Source organism: Chlorocebus sabaeus, chromosome 5 (assembly GCF_047675955.1).
Source record: "Chlorocebus sabaeus isolate Y175 chromosome 5, mChlSab1.0.hap1, whole genome shotgun sequence".
In the NCBI taxonomy this organism is placed as follows: Eukaryota; Metazoa; Chordata; class Mammalia; order Primates; family Cercopithecidae; genus Chlorocebus; species Chlorocebus sabaeus.
Window position 1 is genome coordinate 53,512,645 of NC_132908.1, and position 22,424 is coordinate 53,535,068.

General features: G+C 38.7%; 1 protein-coding gene across 3 annotated transcripts in view; it reads right to left on the reverse strand.

Moving 5' to 3' along the window:
• Window positions 1-2,721: 2,721 nt before the first annotated feature.
• BBS2 (Bardet-Biedl syndrome 2) overlaps window positions 2,722-22,424 on the reverse strand; it is a 34,669-nt gene continuing 14,966 nt past the window's right edge. For 2 of the 3 annotated variants that reach the window (XM_007993350.3, XM_073015394.1), the window contains exons 6-17: window positions 21,636-21,740; window positions 21,466-21,552; window positions 18,181-18,316; window positions 17,831-17,970; window positions 16,872-17,016; window positions 16,618-16,789; window positions 15,242-15,371; window positions 13,916-14,047; window positions 13,186-13,323; window positions 12,418-12,530; window positions 4,153-4,301; window positions 2,722-3,201 (exon numbers count right to left, since the gene is read on the reverse strand). In XM_007993350.3, coding sequence (XP_007991541.3) covers window positions 3,095-3,201; window positions 4,153-4,301; window positions 12,418-12,530; window positions 13,186-13,323; window positions 13,916-14,047; window positions 15,242-15,371; window positions 16,618-16,789; window positions 16,872-17,016; window positions 17,831-17,970; window positions 18,181-18,316; window positions 21,466-21,552; window positions 21,636-21,740 — 1,554 coding nt within the window. In that variant the 3' untranslated portion in view covers window positions 2,722-3,094. The remainder of the gene's footprint in view (window positions 3,202-4,152; window positions 4,302-12,417; window positions 12,531-13,185; window positions 13,324-13,915; window positions 14,048-15,241; window positions 15,372-16,617; window positions 16,790-16,871; window positions 17,017-17,830; window positions 17,971-18,180; window positions 18,317-21,465; window positions 21,553-21,635; window positions 21,741-22,424) is intronic. The other variant, XM_038008467.2, reaches the window with a different exon arrangement.

Genomic DNA, 22,424 nt, shown 5'->3' on the forward strand with positions numbered 1-22,424 from the left:
ATTCTATCAGGATAGAAACATATGGCAACAAAATAGAGAAATTGCTGATAAACTCATTTCTCCTTGTTCAGTTTTTCCTCATTCCTAAGCTGAACAGGATGAGTTCTAAGTGGGGGAAAAAAGGGCAGTTGCATGTTTTATGAATGTTTTCACTTCAGCCAGTCTTTACTTGCTTAGGAAGTTTGGAGTAGAAGAGGCCATGACTATTTGGTTCCAACACCTCCTTTACACCAGGGCTTACCCAGCTGTGGGACCCTGTACAGGACACTCTTGTCTTGGAGCTCAGAGCCTCATCTGTGAAACAGACACTGCCATCAACAGGATCAAATTACTGTGAAAATAACCTATAAATCAGAACAACTTAAGATGTCTTGCTGCACATCAGTGCCTTCTAGCCTGGCCATAAGTATTTTTAGATCTAAGAAGGAAGTTTTTTGGCTAAAGAACAACAGAGTGACCTTTGATGAGATTATGTTACTAGACTCCCTAAAAATGAATGGCATTATATAATTTAAAACTAGCACCAACTAGAGATTTTCATCTCAAATGGTATAAATTAGACTATGGTTAAAACAAAGACTCAACAGTAGGACTCAAGTTTCATCTTGAGTCACTAGACAAGTCACACAGGTCACTAACTCTGTGACCTGAAAAGGAGGTTATCTATGCCTCAGTTTCCTCCTCTGTGAGGCAGATTTACTTATTTATTTTTTGGATACGGAGTCTCCCTCTGTCACCCAGGCTAGAGTGCAGTGGCATGATCTCAGCTCACTGCAACCTCCATGTGAGGCAGATTTACGATGATACTTTACTATTTTGGAGACTGAAAATAATACAGTATATGTGGATTATCTCTTGAGTTTACAGGTTGAAAATGGAAAACAAAAGTATTAGCATATTCTCATAATTAGGACTCCATAAGGCTTACATTTCAGATATAGGAGGGCCGATCCTAAAGTGGCCACATCAAAATCAGTAAAATTAATGTAATGTATACTAACCTCAGGGAAATGCGCCACTTCCCCTAAACTGCTCATGAATGCTATTAAGATATTAAAACTAACTGAAGTTTCACTCATTAAACCAGTCCTGAAATCTACATTAGGGCAAAATTTTTCCTAAAGAAGAGACTGCTAGCTGTTGGCACAAATACCAGCATTCTCACAGGCATACAGCTAGATTCCATCTCCCGGCCTCCCCTGCAGATGTGGTCATGTGATTCAATGGAATTCTGAGTGGAAATGATAGTGTGCTACTTTCAGACCACACTTTTAAAAGAAGCCATGTTTTCCTCTTACTCTCTTCTACCAGCTTAACTATACGGTCATGCTCCACTTAACAACAGGGATAGTCTGAGAAATGCATCGTTAGGCTATTTTGTCATCATGCGAACACTGTACAGTGTGTACTTAAACACACCTAGATGGTATAGCCTACTTCACACCTAGGCTATATGGTATAGCCTGTTGTTCCTAGGCTACAAATCTATACAGCACGGTACTATACTGAATACTGCAGGCAACTGTAACATAATGCTAAGTATTTGTGTAATTACACATAGCTAAACACAAAGGTACACTAAAAATACAGTATTATAATCTTATGGTGACCTAAACTTCATTATCTGGCACATAGCTGTAAATAACCACAAGGCCCTATGACAGCCCTTGTCAAATAGTGTCACAAGTGAGATAATAAAGCCCCACTATCCTAAGACCTCCCTCCACTGTATGTACTGAATGTGAAACTAGTCACCCAAACCTTTTTCCTTAGGCTTATTCCTTTAGGGAACTCAGGTAGAAAAGTTTGTCCTAGGGGATGACAGAGCCACATGATTAAAGGAATCTGGGTCCTTGCATAACTATGGAGATATCCTTATAGAACAAATGAAAAATGAGTCATTATGATTTTGAGGTCTATTTGTTACAGCAACGAACATTACCCCAACAAAGTGATCACTCTAAATTGACTCTTCCTTAATGTAAATTTGTTGTTTGCACCCACCTTTCAGTGATTAACAAGCACACAAATCCAAATACCCACTTTTTTTTTTTTGAGACAGTTTCACTCTTGTCACCCAGGCTGGAGTGCGGTGGTGCAATCTTGCTCACTGTGACCTCTGCCTGCCGGGTTCAAGCAATTCTCCTACCTCAGCCTCCTGCATAGCTGGGATTATAGGTGTCCACCACCAAACCTGGCTAATTTTTTGTATTTTGAGTAGAGACCGGGTTTTATCATGTTGGCCAGGCTGGTCTCAAACTCCTGACCTCAGGGGATCCACCCGCCTTGGCCTCCCAAAGTGCTGGGATTACAGGTGTGGGCCACTGCGCTCAGCCCAAATATCCTTTTTTTTTTTTTTTTTTTGAGACAGGAGTCTTGCTCTGTCACCCAGACTGGAGTGCAGTGGTACGATCTCGGCTCACTGCAACCTCCGCCACCTGGGTTCAAGCAATTCTCCTGCCTCAGACTCCCAGGCAGCTTGGACTACAGGTTAGTGCCACCACACCCGGCTAATTTTTTGTATTTTTAGTGGAGACGGGGTTTCACTGTGTTAGCCAGAATGGTCTCATCTCCTGACCTTATGATCCGCCCGCCCTGGCCTCCCAAAGTGCTGGATGACAGGCATGAGCCCTGCACCCAGTGCACATTTTTGTTTTTCTCTACAAAATACAAATGGGCAATTCTGATTTGGTGGTGATTTTATAATCAATCAACACAAAGTTTAACATCTTTACCTTTTAATTAAAAAGTAGATAATCAATTTGAAAAGTACAAATTCAGTTACAATTTCAAGAAAAAATATGTATTTATATACCATAAATAAGCAAAAATTGGACTCTGAAGCCTTAATACTTCCAAAGCATTCATCCTATTCCATACAAACCTAGTATTATTCAGCAACAGTACTACTGATTTTAAAATAGAAAGTGAATCTATCTTCACAAGTAGTTCTCTGTCTTTAATTTATACAACTCACCAAGGTTATTTTCATTCTTAGCACCTAGGGTTCACCAGGGTACGATCCAAAGCAAACCAGCATAGGTTTTTAACAGAAAATCTTTGCCAAGAACTTCATGACCTGTATTTTCCTCTCCTATGAAGAAGCTGTCCCCACTCGCATGATTCTGAACAGTGTGTTGATGTTATTACTTCGAATTGCATCCCGACAAGCAGTGATCACCTGATTCTTTGGTTTTCCAACTGCATGAGAGGAAACATCAGGAACCAAAAGATTGTTAGATGTGAAATTATAAAATTAGAGGCCAGTTTTAAAACAACATAAAACCAGGAGGGAAAATAGTTATATGTGAAATATAACTAATTTATCTTACCATTCTCTAAAAAAGATAACTTGGTGAGGGAATTTATTGAAAAAACTGACTTAAAGACTGTCTCAAACCTAGAAACCAACAGTCGGTTTTACAGAAAAGGATCAAAGCTCATAGTCACCTAGCAAAGATTATTTCTAAAGAGGTCAAAACATCCTGGCTAACACGGTGAAACCCCGTCTCTACTAAAAAATACAAAAACTAGCCAGGCGAGGTGGCAGGCACCTGTAGTCCCAGCTACTCGGGAGGCTGAGGCAGGAGAATGGCGTATACCCGGGAGGCAGTGCTTGCAGTGAGCTGAGATCCGGCCACTGCACTCCAGCCTGGGCGACAGAGCGAGACTCCGACTCAAAAAAAAAAAAAAAAAAAAAAAAAAAAAAGAGGTCAAAACATCGACCCAAAACAGCGGAATTCAGGTATAAATCTCTGGCTATATTTCTGCTTCCTTGGGTTTACCCTCTTGTTCTTTTTCTAAATTTTTAAGTTAGACACAGCATTAATTTTCAGTCTCTTTTTTGCTAATTGGGCCTTGATGGTTTTATATATGCTTATATATTTCCTTTGGGTTATATATAGTAGGTTTTTCTTTAGAGGATGCAGGAAGATCTAAGAAAAAGAGCTGAAGGTTTTCTTTCCCTTTGAAGTCCGGAGACAAAAGCCAAACACCAGGCTGACTGGCTGAAACACAAGTGACTGGTGCCAGCTCTGGAGTGCGAAAGGTATGCTACTTTCAGCCCCAATATGAATTATTGGATGTTACCACCATCTTCAATGAGTTCCACCAAAAACATTACAGATGAAAGTGCAGTGTTAAGAGACTTACCCCGCAGACGACCTGCTCTTTGAATTGCTTGATTTACTGCTTTGAGGTTTCCCAACAGCTCTGTGTGATTGTTACAGCGAATTTTATATCCATTTAGCAAGTCTCTATTAAGGTCATAGAGTTCCATATAACGACTCTTCATTGTTTTCCTGTGCAAATCAGTAGAAATTTGACATCATTTCATGTTGATACGGCAAGCTTAAGAAAAACTTGCAAACTTCTTGGACATACAAAGAAAAGAAGACACTATTTTTAAGCTATATTTTCATTAAAATGGAGTAACTGCTAGTTTGCTTTGAAAATATGGATAAGTTCCATAAAAATATTCTTTTCTTTCCAAATAAACAAAAGACAAATGGCCTTCCTTGGTTACTGGTCAATGGTTGGTTTTGATTTAGGTGGTTAAGAATTCTCAAGCCCACTGTGCTGGGAGTACGGACAAGCGAGCAAGGTGACAGCCCACCTTCAAAGTTTCAGATGAATATTCATTCAACTAATTTGGCCTGGTTGACAACTCAGCCTTGTATTTTATCAAGGTTTTAAAAACAAAGTCATAAAATTAAAACAGAAATGAGATCTATACTACACAACAATGAAAATGACTAAAGAAAAACATAGCTGAAGATACCAAATGCTAGCAAAGAAGTGGGACAAGTGGAACTCTCATGCATTGTGGACAGAAATACGAAAAGCTGCAACTACTTTGAAAGGTGATTTGCCAGTTTCTTATAAAGTTAAACACACACTGTACGACCCAGCAATCCCATTGTAAGGTATTATACCCAAGAGAAATGAAAACATATGCCTACAAAAAACTTGTATGCAAGTATTTATAGCAGCTTTATTCTACTCACCAAAGTCTGGAAACAACCCAGTTATCCTCAACTGGTGAATGGATAAATACCATATATCCATACAATGGAATACTATTCAGCAATAAAAAAGGAACAAACTACAGATACATGCAGCAATGGGGATGAATCTCTAAGACATTACGTAAGTGAATGAAGCCAGACTCAAAAGGATATATAGATAAAGATATCGTATGATTCCATTTATATGGTATTTTGAAAAGGGTAAAACTATAGGAAAAGAGGCCAGGCACAGTGGCTCACACCTGTAATCCCAGCACTTTGGGAGGCCGAGGTAAGTGGATCACCTGAGGTCGGGAGTTCGAGACTAGCCTGGACAATATAGTGAGACCCTGTCTCTACCAAAAACAAAAAAAAAATTAGCGGGGTGTGGTGGTGTGTGCCTGTAGTCCCAGCTACTCAGGAGGCTAAGGTAGGAGGATCACTTGTACTTGGGAGGCCGAGGGCTGCAGTGAGCTGTGATCACACCACTGCACTCCAGCCTGGGCAACAGAGTGAGATTCTGTCTCAAAATAATTGTTTTTTAAAAAAAGAATGATATTGTCAAATGAAGTGACAAGTCAGACCAATGGACTAGTGCAGAAAATCCAGAAATAGATTCAACTGTGTACAGAAATATATGATAAGGGCAGTATCTGAAATCACTGTGAGCATGATGAACTTTAAAAGTAGTAGTATCAGGCGCGGCACCATGGCTCACGCCTGTAATCCCAGCACTCTGGGAGGCTGAGGTGGGTGGATCACCTGAGGTCACGAGTTTGAGACTAGCCTGGCCAACATGGTGAAACTCCATCTTTACTAAAAATACAAAAAAAATTAGCTGGGCATGGTGGCACATGCCTATAATCCCAGCTACTCGGGAGGCTGGGGCAGGAGAATTGCTTGAACCAGGAAGGTAGAGGTTGCAGTGAGCTGAGATAGTGCCACTGCACTCCAGCTTGGGCAAAAAAAGCAAAACTCCATCTCAAAGAAAAAAAAAAAAGTAATATTAAAATAATGCAATGTGGCCAGGCACAGTGGCTCACACCTGTAATCCTAGCACTTTGACAGGCCAAGGAAGGCAGATCGCCTGAGCCCAGGAGATCAAGACCAGTCTGGGCAACATAGCAAGACCCTGGCTCTACACAAAAATTAGCTGGCTATGGTGGCACATGCCTGTAGTCCCAGCTACTCCAGGGACTGAGGTGGGAAGATAACTTGAGCCCAGGAGACTGAGGCTGCTGTGAGCTGTGATCTCTCTGCACTCCAGCCTGGGTGACAGAGTGAGACCCTATCCACACACACACACACACACACACACACACAAAATAATAATAATATAATAATAATAATGTGACAGTCATATGGAAAATGATAAAACTGAGTTTATTATTTATATGAACACGAGGATAAACTCCAACTGGAACAGACACTTAATGTAAAAAAGGAAAATGTACAAGTACTAAAGGAAAACAGGTGAATTACTACTCTATTCCCTGGTGTTAAAGAAAACTTTTCTAACAGTAACTCAAAATGTAAAAGTATTAAGAAAATGTGGCTGGGCACGGTGGCTCACACCCGTAATCCCACCACTTTGGGAGGCCAAGGCGGGCAGATCACCTGAGGTGACGCGTTTGAGACCAGCCTGGCCAACGTGGTAAAACCCCGTCTCTACTAAAAATACAAAAATTAGCCAGGTGTGGTAGCGCTACTTGGGAGGCTGAGGCAGGAGAATTACTTGAACCTGGGAGGCAGAGGTGGCAGTGAGCCGAGATCACGCCACTGCACTCCAGGCTGGACAACAGAGTAAGGCTCCATCTCAAAAAAAATAAATAAAGTATTAAGAAAATGAGTGATCAATTTGACTACGTAAAAAATTTTAAAAGCTCTTACAAGGCAAAAACCAACATTAAAGCAAAAATTTTATTTTAAATCTAAGCAAAGGGAAAACCCAAATGACAAACTCAGCAAAACATATCTGCAACTCACACCACACATAAGAGATTAATATATCCACTATGGTTTGGATGTGGTTCATCCCCGCCAAAACTCATGTTGAAATTTAAATGCCAGCGGAGCAGTGTTGGGAGGTGGGCCTAGTAGGGGGTGTTTGGGTCATGGGGGCAGCTCTCTCATGAATAGGTTAATGCCATCTCTCAGGAGTGAGTTCTCACTCATGCAGGAATGAAGTAGTTCTCAAAAGAGCAGGTTGTTATAAAGTGAGGGCACCCCTCAGGCTTTGCCTCTTCACACATGTCCCCTTCTCCTTTGACCTTTTCTGCCATGTTTTGACCTCATGCATGGCCCTCAACAGAAGTCAAGTGGATGCCAGTGCCATGTTTCTTGTAATTCCCAGCCTATAGACCCATAAGCTAAATCAACTTCTTTTCTTTATAAATTACCTATTCTCAAGTATTCTGTTACAGAGGCACAAAATGGACTAAGACAATACCTGATATGTAAACAGACAAATAGTTCACACAAAAAAGAAATGCAAATAGCCCTTAATTAAAACAATGAAAAATGCCCAGTGCTGAACATAATAAATGGCTCCTACAACTCAACAGCGAAAGAAAAAAAAAAAAAAAAACCACTAGTAATCCAATTAAAAAATGAGCTAGGGACCTGAATAGAAATTTATCCAAACAAGAAAAACAAATGACCAACAGGTATATAAAAAGATGCTCAATGCCACTAGTCATCAGGGAAATGCAAATCAAAACCTCAATGAAATATATTTCACCTCTGTCAGGATGACAATTATCCAAAAAAAAGACAACAAGTGTTACCAAGGATGTAGAGAAACTGGAACCCTTGTACACTGCCAATTAGAATTCAAGATGGTGCAGCCACTACAGAAAACAATTTAGAAGTTCCTCAAAAAATTAAAAATAGAACTACCATATGATCCAGCAATCTCACTTCTGGGTATTTATCCAAACAAACTGAAGTCAAGAAGACCCTGAAGACCTATTAGCACTCCCACGTTCATCACCACACTATTTACAATAACCAAGATGTGGAAAAAACATAAATGTTCATCAACAGGTGAATGGATAAAGAAAATTTAGTATATATAAACAATGGAACACTATTCAGTCTTAAAAGAGACGGAAATTCTGCAATATGTGACAACACGGATGAACTCTGAGGATGTTACGCTAAGTGAAATAAGCCAGTCATAGAAGGACAAATATTATGTATTTGCATGGAGTATCTAAAATAGTCAAATTCATAAATCAAAGAGTAGAATGATAGTTGAAAAAGGGGAAGAAGAAATGGGAATCTGCTTACCAATAGTTTTAGTTAAGCAAGAAGAATCAGCTCTAAAGATATGCTGTACAACACTGCACCTATAGTCAACGATAATGTATTATACACTTAAAAATGTGTTAAGAAGGTAGATCTCATGCTGTGGTCTTACCACAATAAAATAAAATTTAAAAAATAAAAATGAAAACTACGAGACCATTTCTCATCCACTGGAGTATGCCAACACACCCCCCTGGCGAGGCTGAAGAGAAACAGGCAATCTCATACATTGCTTATGGGAATACAAACTGATGTAACACCTACGGAGAATTTGACAAGATCTTGCAAAATTCTGTATGCATGTATCATTTACTGCAGTAATCCCATTTGTTAAGCCTTTTTCTCAAAGGTATCCTGGCAAAAATAAAAAAAGATTTACATAACAAAACTATTCATTAAAGCATTATCTACAGTAGCAAAAGAACAATCCAAATAGAGGAAACTGGCTGAAAAACAGTCAGAAAATGGAGTACTATGTAGCTGTAAAGACAAATGAGATGTATTTCTCTATACCATGGTGGAAAAATCTCCAAGATATATTTTAAATGTAAAAAGCAAGGTGGAAAAAAAAAAAAAAAAAAAAAAAAAAGCAAGGTGGAGGCCAGATGCAGTGGCTCACATCTGTAATCCCAGCACTTTGGGAGGCCAAGGTGGGAGGATCAGTAGATCCCATGAGTTCAAGACCAGCCCAGGCAACATAGTAAGACCCTGTCTCTACAAAAAAATAAAAAATTAGCCGGGCTGGTGGCTCATGCCTATAGTCCCAGCTACTCACTAGGCTGAGGTGGGACAATCCCTTGAGCCCGGGTGGTCAAGGCTGCAGTGAGCTGTGACTGCATCACTACATTCCAGCCTAGGTGACAGAGCAAGACTCTTGTCTGGGAAAAAAAAAAAAAAAAGCAAGGTGGAGAAAAAGTTGTATACATACTATGACTTAATCTAAGATATGAAGAGGTGTGTGTGTGTATATATCTGTGTGTATATACTTAAATATTCAACTGGTTATAGTAAAAGGGAGAGAACAAAAAGGTCACAGGAATGGAAAGTTAGACTTTTCTGTGCATGCCTGTCTTATAGATCTAACTTTGGAATCACAAAAAGGTTGTAGTAAATATGTAATAAAATTAAACCAGAAAGGTAAAAATGTCAATCCTCCAAAACTGAGAGCAAAATAAAACAAGGAACCTAACTCTGTATCAAATCTGTGGCATAACCAAAAGAGAAATAATCTCAAATGATTTTAAGATACAGTAATTTGACTGAAACTCCCTGCTGGGATATGCCCTAAAGGCACAAAAAACTAACACAAAAAAAATCTTAAACTGTTTTCAGCAATCATATTGTTGATAACAACTTGGCTAATGTTCTTAAATGTTGTGTCTGTGCTGTAAAATGAAGCAAATAAATAGTTATGTTGATACTGATTGAAGCCATGATATTCCCCCACTTTTTTAAAAGAGATCTTGCTCTGTCATCCCAGGCTGGAGTGCAGTGTCATCATCATAGCTCACTGCAGCCTCAAACTCCTAGGTTCCAGAGATCTTACCTCTGCCTCCTGAGTAACTAGGACTACAGGCATGCACCACCATGCCCAGCTAATTTTTTTTTTTTTTTTCTCAGAGACTGGTCTTGCTATGTTGCCCAAGCTGGTCTTGAATCCCTGGGCTCAAGTGATCCCCTCACCTTGGCCTTGCAAAGTGCTGGGATTACAAGTGTAAACTACTGTGCCCAGCCTGAAGCCATGATTTTCAATGTGAGAGAGAAGAAATGCAGTAATAAAATCAAAGTTAAGAGCCTATATTCATAAATTTGAATGGTAAATAGCATGAGCTCATATTTTCTCATTGAAAAAAAAATTTCCTAGCTCTATTCACTGAAAAGGCCTAAAAACAATAATCAACCCAGTAGCAATTAATACCTTTAGTGGTCAGACCATGATCTCTAAATACCATTTCTCATGTAAAAGAACCAGGACTGGAGAGAAATGGCTGGTTCCATATTTAGACTGGGCATGTACCAGATAAGCCTAAAACATTTCATCACACAAGAAAACAAAGAACCAACCAAATTAATGGGACCATGTCCAAAGGCAACTGTATCCAACCTAAAGAGACTTCCATAGACCCACAGACTGGAAAATCTTAGCCGCAAAAAAATAATAACTGATATAAATTGAAACACATTAAGTATGTTCAAATACATGGGTATATAAGGACTTAAAAATCTCACTGGTCACTTAGTGCATGCTGGAGACCAACGCATTATTTTAAAGCCATTAAATAAAGCTGATAAAGAACCTGTCTTTCCTGTACAAACTGTACCTCAGGGAACCAAGTAATTCATTAATTCATGAGGGAACATTATTTTTCATAGAAGTAGTTCAACTAACATATGAAGAAAATAACAGATTTAGAATATCACTATTTTGCAAACCCCAAAAGAAATAATGAATCTAGGCAATGATCATCAATGGCTGATAATATCATAAAAAGAAACAATCAGAACTTGCATGCTTCCTCATGGAAATAAACAACACTACTCAGGAAATATTCTTGCCAAAATTTGAAATTGAATCTAACCAAGCCTCCAGATCCACCACTATCCCTTCCACACAGGGGAGAGAAGAATAATACTTAACATTACCACAAGGATACAACCAGCAAAATCCAAAATGGGACCCCACAGGAAAGGGAGAGAAGAGACTGAGTGGGCAAGCAAAAGTGTGGATTAAAAGATTTCCAACAAAATCCAATGTATGGTCTTTGATCTGGATCTTGATTTAAACAAGCCAACTTAAAACACACATGTCCACATTTATCAGACAACTGGGAACATGTAAACAGATGAGATATTTGTAATATTAAACAATTATTGTACATTTTTCTAAGTGTGATATGGCATTGTGGTTTTTATACATACATGTGTATATATACATATATGTGTGTGTATATATATAATATTGAAAGGCCCTTTGTCTGAAATAGTTGTGGCTAGAATTACACAATGTCCAAAATTTGCCTCAAAATTATCTAGTGCCTGGGAGGGAAAGAAGGTGAGTGTAGAGATGAAAAAAGATCAGTCTTTAGCTGATAACTGTTGAAGCTGGGTGGGTGGTATATATGAAATCATTATATTCAAGTACCTTTGTATGTGTTTGAAATTTTCAATAATACAATTATCTTAAAAACCATTTACCTCTGAGCAAAACCATTATAATTATTTGCCAATAATTCAGGCCTCTCAGAAAAAAACACAAGCAGCACTCTGGGTGAACTCTTGCCCCTAATATATACATATAAATTTCATCTATGATTTGTTAGCTATTTTACTGAATTTTTTTCAGTACATTTTATTGGCAAGGTAAATTTGGCATCCTAGCAAGCACCAAGGAAGACCTGCACATACTTAACTTTTTTATTGTAAAATGTTACATATTCAGAAAAATTCACAGAATACTTAACGAAGTCAAACAAGACATCAGACAGGAAGTTTCCCAATGTGTTTTTTCTGAACATAGTCCCTCCTTCTCTGGGAGAAAATACTATCTTATATGATAATCTCTTCCCTGAATTTATTTATATTTTTATTTATTGCATGTTTCCCAAACTATATAGTTTACTCTTTTCTCTAACTATACACAAGGATACATTTTATAGTCTTTTAAGTCTTTCAGTGTGTATTATGCTTATCAGATTTTTCCTTGCTCTTATGTGTCATGGAGATTCATATGCTCTCACTGCTGTGTAGTATTCCATTGTATGAATATATCACAATTCATCCACTGTTGCTACACTGTTCATGCTAATTTGGATCGTTTCCACTTTGAGATTTTTATAAACAATGGCTTTACAAATATTCTTATACAAATATCCTGGCTTATAAGCATACATATAACTAAGCTGTAACTTTCTCTAAGCTATAAACCAGGAATAGAATTGCTGGGTCATAGAGGACATGCATTTTCAACTTTACTGATAATGCCAAGTTATTTTCCAAAGTCAATGTAACAATTTATACTTCTACTGGTAACATCTGAGAGTTGCTATTCCATACTGCTCACATTTTTAACCTTGCACCTGTACTAACCATGACAAATACTCACATGTCCCTCATCAGACGAGCATCCTCAGCTCCGACCAGCAAACTTCGGATCAGATTAGAATGATCAGCCATGTCAGCACTGAGCTTCTGATGCACTGAATGATATTCATCCACCTGGAGACCATGAACACTCAGGAATGAAAAAGGCCTCACAAACTTCTTGAACCCAGACAAATGAAAAGACACTTATTTACCAGATACAGAGACCCCTTCTTTCCTCTATTCACTTATACCAATTAAGCTACTTCCCGTTATTTCATCTCTTTCTCAACAAGTTAACTCATCTGTGCTGCCTCCAATTTCAACAGGACACTCCATATGAATCTTCCCCATGCTTTAGTACCAGGAGCCCCCATAACACACATATTAATATTTCAGGGATTTGCAGTGGGAATATTGTATACTTTGGGGCCGATCACAATCCTCTTTATTTTGCTCTTTTATCTTGAATTTGGGTTTTTGGAAAGACCTAAACTGAAGATCAAAGCAGATACTACAAATAAGACGAAGAGCCAACAAAGGAAAATGTTAATATTTAAATGCATCACTTTAAACTAAAGAAAGCAAGCATGGTGCTCAAGAGCTAAACACTTCCTTTTATAAAAGAAATCCTTAAGTAGTAAACTCTCTAATACTAGTTCAATTTTTACTTCAAGAATTGCAAAAATTCTTTAAAACATCACTACAAGTACATCTGTAGTATCATTAATCTCCTCAGATATTATTAGACTACCACATTCTCACAAACGCATCTACCGCGTGCCCTCACCTTCACTAGCACCTTTCGTAATTCCTCAAAATAGACAGGAAAATCCGCTTCTACCTGAAGGTCTTCAATAGCAAAAAATGATGCCATTGACTGAATGATATCACCAGCCAAATCAATATCATCAGTATTTATAGTGATCTACCCAGAGAAAAAACAGACAAGTTTAGCATCCTCAGCCATTAGACAAACTTAGCTAAAATAGTACCTGAATTTCCTCATACTCATTATATTATACTATTATATATATAATATATATTATAAATATTATACTCCTATAATATTTATAGGCAGTGTTGAAAAAGGTAAGTTTATCTCTCAAAGAAATTACAAACTGCATTATTTCCAGCAGCTAGCTAAAAGGTAAATCCTCTAGCCTTAGAAATGAAATGACAAAATCATCCAAACAATGAAAATATTTTTGTTGACCTCTGTATTCCCAATTCTTTCCAAATTAGACAAGGAAGAGGTGAAGGGAAGGAGGTAGAAAACATCTATTCTAGATTATACCCCAGTGTCTAAGATGGTAACACTAACAGACTAAGTTAAACCATGTGAAAAAAATAAAACAAAACATGTGGTTTTATGACCTTGACATTGATGTCCCCCACCTCACTTTGGACTGAATGGTAAACACCACATGAGAAATCCACGCCCCTCTCATTCCATGGTCTAAGTGTTTGAATAAATAAATTTAAAAAAGAAATCTATGCCCCATTATATTAAACATTACCTCTCCAGTAAGTTTTATTTTTATATATAGGTGGCCACCATTCCGTAAAGATGTGAAACACACTTGAAATGGAGCATTCTGAATGTGAGTGTCTTCTGGTAACAGAAAGTTCTGACTGAGCCATGCAATAACCTTAAAAATGAACACAATGAAATGAACCTCCACTTTTAAGGTACAGACATTCTTTTTTTTAATATGCCTCTAAATATGAAGGTACAGCCATTCTTGAGGGAAGAGTTCTCCTTTCTAGTTTTACTGCTTTGTTGAGGATTAAAAAAAAAAAAGAATTATACTTCATCCTACACCAAGAAAATACTAAAACACTAGTCACACTCCCTTTTCTCACCTCACCCATGCTCTTAAGTAACATTCATAATTATGCCTGGCCCCACAGCAGACATGATTTCATTGCATCTTCTACTTAGACATAGTCTAATATGCAATGTACAAATGATTCAGGTATGATGCTGATTCTGTTACACAACAGCTCTTCTGTGGGTATAACCTGGACAATGTAGTGTGCTTAAAACCATTCCATTCTATTCTTTAAGAAGTGTAAAATGAAGTATACATGGGCACACACCACAGATATATCCACACAATAAGGAAAATATAAGTTTTAATGTTAATAGCAGTAACACCATGCAGTGGCTTGCAACACTGGTTCCACAAGAGAACCACCCATGAGACCTTCTGGAAGGGCCCAGCTGTAGAGTTTGTGGTTCCACAGGCCAGGCAGAGGCCTGAGAATCCACATGATTAAAAAGTCCCACCAGGAATTCCGAAGCCCAGCCAAGGTTAAAGTCCACCAGTATCAGTCGTTTCAAATGTACAAGGTGGTACCATTACACCAATCATGTAATCCTGGGGCCCCCCGAAAAGGTAGGTAAGATTATCCTCACCTACAGATAAGAAAACTGAGGCTCACACTGGTGAGGGGAATTCCCCAAGATCACTAAGAATTTAAGGAGTTAACGTAGCGCTTAAAGCCAAAAACGTTCTTAGCTCCAAGTCCCACTATCTTTTCATCTTGCTGCAGGTTCCTCTTGAAATACTACACCAGGACAACCACAACGGAAAGAGAGGAATTAAACACTGGTAAGAATTCACCAATAACAGGATTGCTCAGGTGCTTTTTCAAAGTGAGAGAAGATATGTTAGCAATATTTTTATTACAGGTTATAAGCCACCCCCAAGTTAGAGAATTCTTTCATATCCTATTTACTGCCACCAATATAACTCATTCATGTAATTTTCCCTTCTATAAATAACATCTAAAGGGTTCTACTGTGTAAAAGCATTGAGAGAGAAAAGCAAAATACTCACCCTCTGTGCCCGTTCTGCAATGGTAAAGTTAACATAACTGATTGGCTCACTGGCAGGGTCCAGGCTGGTCAGCGCATACATGGAGAATCGAGGGAGCTGTCTTGTCAATTCAAATACATGAAACTGGGTGCTATGGCCAATCAATGAAACACAAGAGAATTGTTTTGTATAGAATGCTGCTTCAAAATGCAAGGCCCAGAAAATAAAGCCACTTCTGGGTCATCAAATGATATTTAAGGGTTTCACCTAAGAAGGAACCCTCAAAACACTTGAGGCTTAAAGTACTACAGTAATATATAAGGTTTAGGATTTAAAGATAGCATGAGTCTACATACATACCTGCATGCACTAAGGGTTTAAAATACCATAAAGGGGATGTAAAAAGTCTCTTATCTTCCACAAATATATCAGGTTTTCTTCACTAGCTGAGATTATGTATGACTGTAATATAAAGTTGCATCCTAACTCTTGTAGTTTTAGTGGCCAATACTACAAATTGACAAATTATCAACTAAACATTTTGTGATTATGAGATCACCTGACTAAAAACAGAAAATAACGATCTTAGCCAGGCGTGGTGGCTTATGCCTATAATTCCAACACTTTTGGAAGCCGAGGAAGGCGGATCACCTGAGGTCAGGAGTTCAAGACCAGCCTGGCCAACATGGTGAAACCCTGCCTCTACTAAAAATACAAAACTTAGCAGGGCATGGTAGTGGGCGCCTGTGGTCCCAGTGCTCGGGAGGCTGAGGCAGGAGAATGGCTTGAACCCAGGAGGTGGAGGTTGCAGTGAACCGAGATCACCCCACTGCACTCCAGCCTGGGCGACAGAGCGAGACTCGGTCTCAAAAAAAAAGAGTCTCAAAAAAAAAAAAGAGATGGAGTCTCGCTCTGTCGCCCAGGCTGGAGTACAGTGGCATGAACTCAGCTCACTGCAAGCTCCGCCTCCCTGGTTCAAGCCATTCTCCTGCCTCAGCCTCCCAAGTAGTTGGGACTACAGGTGTGCACCACCACGCCTGGCTAATTTTTTTTTTTTTTTGTATTTTTAGTAGAGATGGGGTTTCACCATGTTAGTCAGGATGGTCTTGATCTCCTGACCTTGTGATCCGCCCGCCTCAGCCTCCCAAAGTGCTGGGATTACAGTCATGAGCCACTGTGCCCCGCCAAGAACCATCTTAAACTTACATGTCAGTTTTTTCTTTTTCTTTTTACAGGTTTCAAATTGAGGAAATAAAAGGTCACGGGAAACTTTGGGTAGATAGAACCATGAAACTGTTTCTCAGGCCCCCAGAATCCACTGGACATATGGAAAATATATATATCTTGCCCTCCTTTAAGTGCTGTCTTGAAATGAACTGTGACTTGCAAAGGGTCACCTGCTTCTGTAACCCACGAACGCTTTCAAGTGCAGATCCACAGGGACGTCTTTGGGAGGCGCAATAGGGATGCAGATGGAACTGGAGAGGTTGTGAATGCTGGGATGTACCACGTGGCTTTCACCTGTAAAAATTCCCTCTGCAAAAATCAATACTGCTCGGATGATGGTGTCTGCAGGGAAGAGGAAAAACAGTTTAACACCGACTCCAAGATGGTGCAGGTGCCTCTAAACACCAGCTGTGAGTAGTCTTACCATTAGAAGTAGAAATGCATAATTCTGTATGAGCAGTTTGGGTCTCACTCCCCAGGCTGACTGACAGCGTGGTGTGGAGCCTGGTATTGGCTGGGATTATGCCCCGATGCCCATCGGCCTCGTTCAGTGGACTGGCCAATTCAGCCTGCAAAACACCCCAACCATTTCCTAGTCAGTCAACAAAACACTGAACTAATATCAATTTTAAATAACATTGCTATTCAGCTTCAAAAGATAGAGCCTCCAGAATCTTATTATTATAGTAATCTGATTCTTTAGAATTCAGAGAACTCACCTCATTAGTGCTCCCTTGCTCTATCTGGCCCTGTGGGAAAATACCCTTGCCTCTTTCTATGGCTATGGTCCACTGTATCCCATCATGCCTTTTACATTTTTAAGTATTGTTCTTTTAAAGTAAGCAAAGAAATTCCATTGGTACACCAAATTCAAATATAGTAATGCACGACAGGACAAATTAAAGGAACATTTCAGCCAGTTTGCTGTACACACACACACAGTTTTTACAATTGCCAATTTTTAAATTATTTGTTTTTGAAAAAGATAAAAGACATTCTATACATATTGTTCTTGCCTTTTGTCACTTAGTAAAATGACAGATACCCTTCCATATCAGTCCAAGTATTCACTCTTTGAGCTGCTTAATATTCCCCAGCACATACTCCCTACTGCTGACGAACACCTAAGTTGCTTCCAGCTGCTTTCACTGCTATAAATAAATAGCGCTGCAGGGAACGTCCTTGAATAATCAGGAAAACATTTCTACAGTTTAACTACCTGGAAGTGAAATTTCAACATCAAAGGATATATCCCCTCTCAATTGTGACACTGGCAAAAAAGGCCACACCCTGGCAATGGCACTGTCATTCTTCCGCATTTGCTGATCCTCCCGGTCAGTCTCAACATTTCAGCCTCCATTACCTGGTCACATTAAGACCTACCTTGGCATTTTCCTCATAGTTACGGAGTTCCAGCAACAGATTCTGCTTCTTCTGACTCAGCTCTCGGATCAGGTCCTGCTCTACGCTGGTGTCCATGAGGTTCCCCTTCATCTCAGCCGTGCCAGGAAGATAGCCCCGGACTGAACAGAAGGAAGAAACTCCAAGCATAACCAGGTATACTTTTAGGTCATCAATTACCTGCTCTTAAAAACAAAAACCTAAGTTCTCCCCAACTTTGGTGAATTTATTAGAACTACAGGATCTCAGTACTTCTGGTGAAATTTCCTGACATTCTGACCCACTCAAATGGAAAATGTGACTTTTTAAGCATTTTTCTCATCTCAATTTACTTTCCCCATCCACTGAGCAGCAGATTAACTGTATGTGGCCATCCATCCGGTAATCTCCCTCTACCACACCGGCAATTGCAGAAGAAAAATTGTCCTTAAAGATGACCTCCCCAGTTCGGTCACTTCGAGCATCAACCTACAAATAAAACACAAATTTAAAAGTTGCTTATGCTACACATTTAAAAACCACAATTTAAAAATAAAAATCAGCTTTAAAGGTCATTTAGTCTAGCAGTTTTCAAGAGTATTCTATGAAGCCCTACGACTTCTCAGGAGATACATAGGACTGCTGGGGCCAAGAGGGACCCTAAAGAGCCTCAAGCAGCTGTGCTTTCTTCTTTTTAAATAAAAGCTGTTTTTCATATTGGCCTTCACACAATGCTTCATTTGAAGAAATGTGTCTGCTAAGAGCCAGAACATATAGTACACACAGCACAGTGCAAAACGGCATGGGCTTAATGGCCAAACTGCTCAGGTTCAGAATCTAGCTCTGCCACATACTATCCAAGGCATCTTGCAAGCTTCTTAACCATTCTGTGCTTGGTCTTTTCATCTGGCGATCAACAACCAGAACATGGAGAAATTCACAGTACTATACCTCACTGGGTTATAATGAGGCCCAATAAAGTTAACATATATCAACAGGGCCAGACACACAGAAGTACGTAATAAATGTTAGCTCTATATAAAAATTGCATCTTTATTATATATGTGTGTAAAGTATGTTGAATCTGAAGTTCAAAAACTACAGTTAGCCCAATCTTCCACCACACAACCTTTTACAACAACCCTGTTAAGAGTCCCTCTTCCACACAAAAACCATTCAGATCTTTAGAGAGCTCTCCTATCCTCTAAGTCTCCCATTCCCAAGAGAGAATATAAAGAAATGACTGATCAGAAACAAATGCATCTCAGAAGTGATCATAAATGACCATCACTTAAAATGATTGATGATTATGAGGCCGGGCACGGTGGCTCATGACTGTAATCCCAGCACTTTGGGAGGCTGAGGTGGGAGGATCACGAGGTCAGGAGATCGAGACCATTCTGGCTAACACGGTGAAACCCCGTCTGCACCAAAAATACAAAAAATTAGCTGGGTTTGGTGGTACGCACCTGTAGTCCCAGCTACTTGGGAGGCTGAGGCAGGAGAATTGCTCGAACCCAGGAGGTGGAGGTTGCAGTGAGCTGAGATCGTGCCACTGCACTCCAGCCTGGGTGACAGAACAAGACTCCGTCTCAAAAAGAAAAAAACAAGATGATTATGTTCCAGGCAAGGACACAGGTATTATCAACAAAAGGCTAGCTACAGAAAATCTAGTAGAGCAATCATTTCGATGACCAATGCTACTCACTATTTTTGTCTTTTCATAAACAATCTTCTGGGCAAAACTTTGCAATAAAAACATAAAGTAATTTAGGTTACAGCCTACCCTTTGTCTACAGTATTTCACTGTCAAGTATCCATGCTATTAATAACATCATAGAAGCCTGAAAATTATCAATGCTAAAGCCTGTGAAAGAACGAATGACCTGTATTTTTACCAAAGCACATTAATGTAGCCCTCTAACTCAGACTAACCTGAACTTGCATCTTTCTACTAGTTAAAGGCTAGCTACCTAATGGCTTCTGCCATGGCATTTCCACAATATTTAGCAAATAAGAAGGCTCATTTACTAACTAAGAAGCAGACTATAAATTAATATTTCTGTGGATATTCTGATCTTTTGCTTAATCCAACAGGGAGGTTTTACCCTGAAAGGAAAGGATGGCCCTCCAACTCATCAAATGACATACAAAAAACAAAGTTAACTGGCTGGCAGCATTTATTTAGTATTTTCACACCCGTATTCACAAGTTGGATCTGTATATTTCCTTTCTGTATATTTCTGTTAAATGTAGATAATCAGTTTTTCCACTTATATAATTTTCTTCTCTTTTTCATGCTCAGGAACAGATTGCATAATAGAAAGTCCTTAAAATTTCAAAAGCATTTAACTATAAAAACATCTAGGTCAAGAATTATATTTCGAGGTAACCTGACAAGTTTTCAAGTCTAGTAGTTTTCTAATTCTTAAGTCAGTCATAATAATTTATATTCCCTCAAAATATGATCCACTGCTATGATCTGAATGTTTGTGCCCCCACAAAATTCCTATGTTGAATCCTATTAGCCAAGGTAATGAATGGTATTGGCAAGTGGAGCCTGTGGGAGGTGATTAGGTCATAAGGGCAGAGCCCCCATGAACAGGATTAGTGCCCTACAAAAGAAGGCCCAGAGAGATCCCTTGCCCCTTCCACCCTGTAAGGCTCCTGTCTATGAGGAAGTAGTACCTCAACAGACACTGAATCTACCAACACCTTGATAGCGGGTTTCCCAGCCTCCAGAACTATAAGAAATGAATTTCTGTTGTTTATAAGCCACCCACCCCATGGTATTTTGTTACAGCAGCCTAAACCAACTCAGACATCCATTTCACAGACTTTCATATTTCTTAATAAGCAACTATACAGTCTTATAATTTTTTAGTACCCATACTAATGACAAAACTAAGTGGAGAAGCAGAAATCAACAGAGTAGCTTTTTAGAATCTGTTCTCCACATAACACCAAAGGAATGTTTACAAAGGTGCTAGAGAAAAGTAAAGATAAACCAAAGAAGAAAAGGTAAGAATTTGCTGATCCCCTTCAGGCAATCCAACACTGACAGACAAGAAAGCGAGGGCAAATGGTATCCATGGAGATCTGGCAGCTACCTAGGCAGCTTCTAAGAAGACAATCCTGACTTGCCAAAAGACTGTAAAAAATTCTGATTTGAAGTTAAAAAAGGAAAGCAAGCAAAAGGATTTATTTTAAAGTTATAGCTCAGAAAACAATATGCTAACATGATTCTTCCCATTAGTGCTAAGTTGTCAGGCAGTTTTGAAGATTTATTAGAAAAGAGCTATTCAAACCATTCCTTAAAACTCTTTTTTACTGTTCTACCACCTAGAATCAATCTGGCTGATGGATTCTCAGTACTTCAAATAAGAGATTTAGAAAGAATCTCCTCGAAGATTTCCCCCAAACACCGCTTATGAGACTTAACCGTCTCTCACTCTGCAGCTCTTGACAATGATAGCAGGAATAATGTGTCAAGATTATTAAGTTAAATGTGAAAACACCACCAAGAACGAACTCAAGTTTACATCCCAATGTTACTGTTCTAAGTCCTACAGCCAATACACCTTGGGCAATTATTACTCTGAATTATATTATACCTGAACTTTGCTATTCAAACTTACCTTCCCATTGGACCAACCAGTTATCAGTTCATTCACTCCATCAGAATTAAGGTCAAAAGCATGAATGCTCATGGCATGATTTTTCGACTGAAAAAGAATTTCAACAATTAGCACAGAAGTCTCACAGTAAGTATCAAGTGCCTGAATATCAAAGGCTGAATTATACTAACTTTAATTCTCCAGTATCGAGCTGTTTTGTCATAAACTCCAACTGTGCCATTGGAAAGGGCATAACCAAATCGACTGCCATACATGGGACAAAGAGAGGTGACTACCTGCAAAACAATCCATAAAAACACAACATCATTAAGGCTCAGTTTACTGTCAAGTACAGCTTTATAAGACTTCACACTTCTTATTACAACTATGTTAAAATTAGATTTAAAAGTGCTTCCAATCCATTAGTGGGGAATGTATTCCTCTTCTCTACGATACATGTCATCTACTTCACAGTTGTATAATCAGATTTAAATAAACTCACAGAGTTTGGTGTTTTAGAGCAACCTTATGTGGCAAGTTTCAGAAAATTATTTTTAAAAAACACAAAAAAACTGAAGGACTAAGGAAGAAATAAGCTAACTACACAAGATAGAGAATATGCATATACAATAGATATTATATATGTTCACCCAAGAGGCTTTAATGATTATTACTTAACTCACAACATTCTACAGTCTCAATTTTTAAAAGACTCGTAACAATTCGCAATTGAATATCTTACTTCATGTATATACTTTTCTTTCTATGACATAACTTGTTTGCTAGAGAAAGAACACATAATCCTTTGAAAAGTAAAAACACAGGCACCTGGATTTGTGTAGTATGTAACAATATATAGAATGCATATAAGATACAGAAATATGTATAGCACTGTTCAAGGATTTAACATCCTTAAAAGGATAAACTTTTAGGGACTGAACAAAACTTTCCTTTAAAGTTAAAACCAAAGCTTAATCATA